Genomic DNA, 1629 nt, shown 5'->3' with positions numbered 1-1629 from the left:
GAGAAACACTTAAAGAAATGCTCGTCCTCGTTAGTCATCAGAGAAATGCAAATCAAAACGACACTGAGATTCCATCTTACACCCATCAGAATGGCTAAGATCAAAAACTCAAATGAAAAATGACTTAATTTCTATAAGCTGTATTCTCCTGTTTATGAGCCAAGATCAGTTATTCCCACAGAACATGGTGGGCCTGAAAAATCACAGAATATACAACATGTGTTCATGTCCTGTGTTTTCTTTCAGGAACACTAGTGGAGAATTGCTAAGCAGGGATCCAACCACCCCTGACTGGAGGACTAACAACACCACACTGAATGAAAGTGAAAACATTCCTGACTTCTGTGTCATCATGTCAGATTCTCTGAATATTCTAACAGTCATCATTGCCTTGGTTGGCCTGGCAGGAAATGCCATAGTGCTGTGGCTTCTAGGCTTCAGGATGCACAGGAATGCCTTCTCTGTCTACATCCTCAACCTGGCTGGGGCTGACTTCCTCATCCTCAGCTTCCAGATTCTGAATTCTGTGAGAGTCATTGATTATGAAGTACACCAAATCTACATCGATGTCTCCGACTATTGGGCAATTTTGTTCAATTTTGCTTACCTTGCAGGTCTGAGCATGCTCAGTGCCATGAGCACTGAGCGCTGTCTGTCTGTTATGTGTCCCATCTGGTATCGATGCCATCGCCCAAGACATACATCAGCTGTCATGTGTGCCCTGCTCTGGGCCTTGTCCCTGCTGTTGAACCTGCTAGAAGGGGAGGCATGTGGCTTCCTCTTTCATGATATTCATCCTCATTGGTGTCAGAAATTAGATTTAATCACATTTGCTTGGTTAACTGTTTTATTTGTGGTCCTTTCAGGGTCCAGCCTGGCCCTGTTGGTGAAGATTTTCTGTGGTTCTCAAAGGTTGCTAGTGACCAGGTTGTATGTGACCATTGCCTTCACAGTGCTGGTCTTCTTCATCTTTGGCTTGCCATATGGAATCAACTGGTTCTTCTTATATTGGACTGTGGAGATGGATGAAGTTTTCCCTTGCAATGTTTCTGAAATAACAGTATTCCTGTCCTCTGTTAACAGCTGTGCCAACCCCATCATTTACTTCCTCGTTGGCTCCATTAGGTACCGCAGATTCCAGAAGAAGACTCTGAAAGTGATTCTTCAGAGAGCCCTGAAGGACACACCTGAGGAAGAAGGAGTGATTCAGGGTTCTTCAGGAAAATCTGGGTAACTGGAAACAATCTAGTGCAGCAGCTGGGAGCAGCTTTGATCAGATGAAACTGGTTTACATGACACTAAATCTGTTAATAAAATATTTTTGTGAAAGTTGAGTAATAAAGGGCTTGCCAAATAGGTGCAGCATGAAACATCCCTGGGGCTGCTGCTGGAGGGCAGAACAGCTCCCATTCTGTACAACATTATCTCCACCATCTGCTTCACAGAAGGCTGAAGGCTGTGCAGGGAATGTCAGAAGTTCTTTGGTCATTGAACTTGAAAGTGATTAAATGAATATTAAATTTTGTTCAAACTTCATCTTTTTTGTAATCTCAATAGTGAAAGAATTAAGTAAAAGGAGACAATATTGGTCTCCTTTACTTTCTGAAGGTTTTAGGATAACTTCACAAA

At 42.7% G+C, this 1629-nt stretch overlaps 1 protein-coding gene across 1 annotated transcript; it reads left to right on the top strand.

Moving 5' to 3' along the window:
* Nucleotides 1-352: 352 nt before the first annotated feature.
* Nucleotides 353-1234, top strand: LOC127191467 (mas-related G-protein coupled receptor member B1-like). Its single transcript, XM_051148579.1, has one exon. The coding sequence runs from the start codon at nt 353-355 to the stop codon at nt 1232-1234; it is 882 nt and encodes a 293-aa protein (XP_051004536.1).
* Nucleotides 1235-1629: the final 395 nt, after the last annotated feature.

Source organism: Acomys russatus, chromosome 7 (genome assembly GCF_903995435.1).
Source record: "Acomys russatus chromosome 7, mAcoRus1.1, whole genome shotgun sequence".
In the NCBI taxonomy this organism is placed as follows: domain Eukaryota; kingdom Metazoa; phylum Chordata; class Mammalia; order Rodentia; family Muridae; genus Acomys; species Acomys russatus.
The sequence above is the reverse complement of the archived record's forward strand: the minus strand, read 5'-3'. Positions and strand labels throughout refer to the sequence as shown.

Bases quoted from the DNA above. Each gene is read 5' to 3' on its own strand.
- LOC127191467 (XM_051148579.1), top strand. From the start codon at position 353: ATGTCAGATTCTCTGAATATTCTAACAGTCATCATTGCCTTGGTTGGC.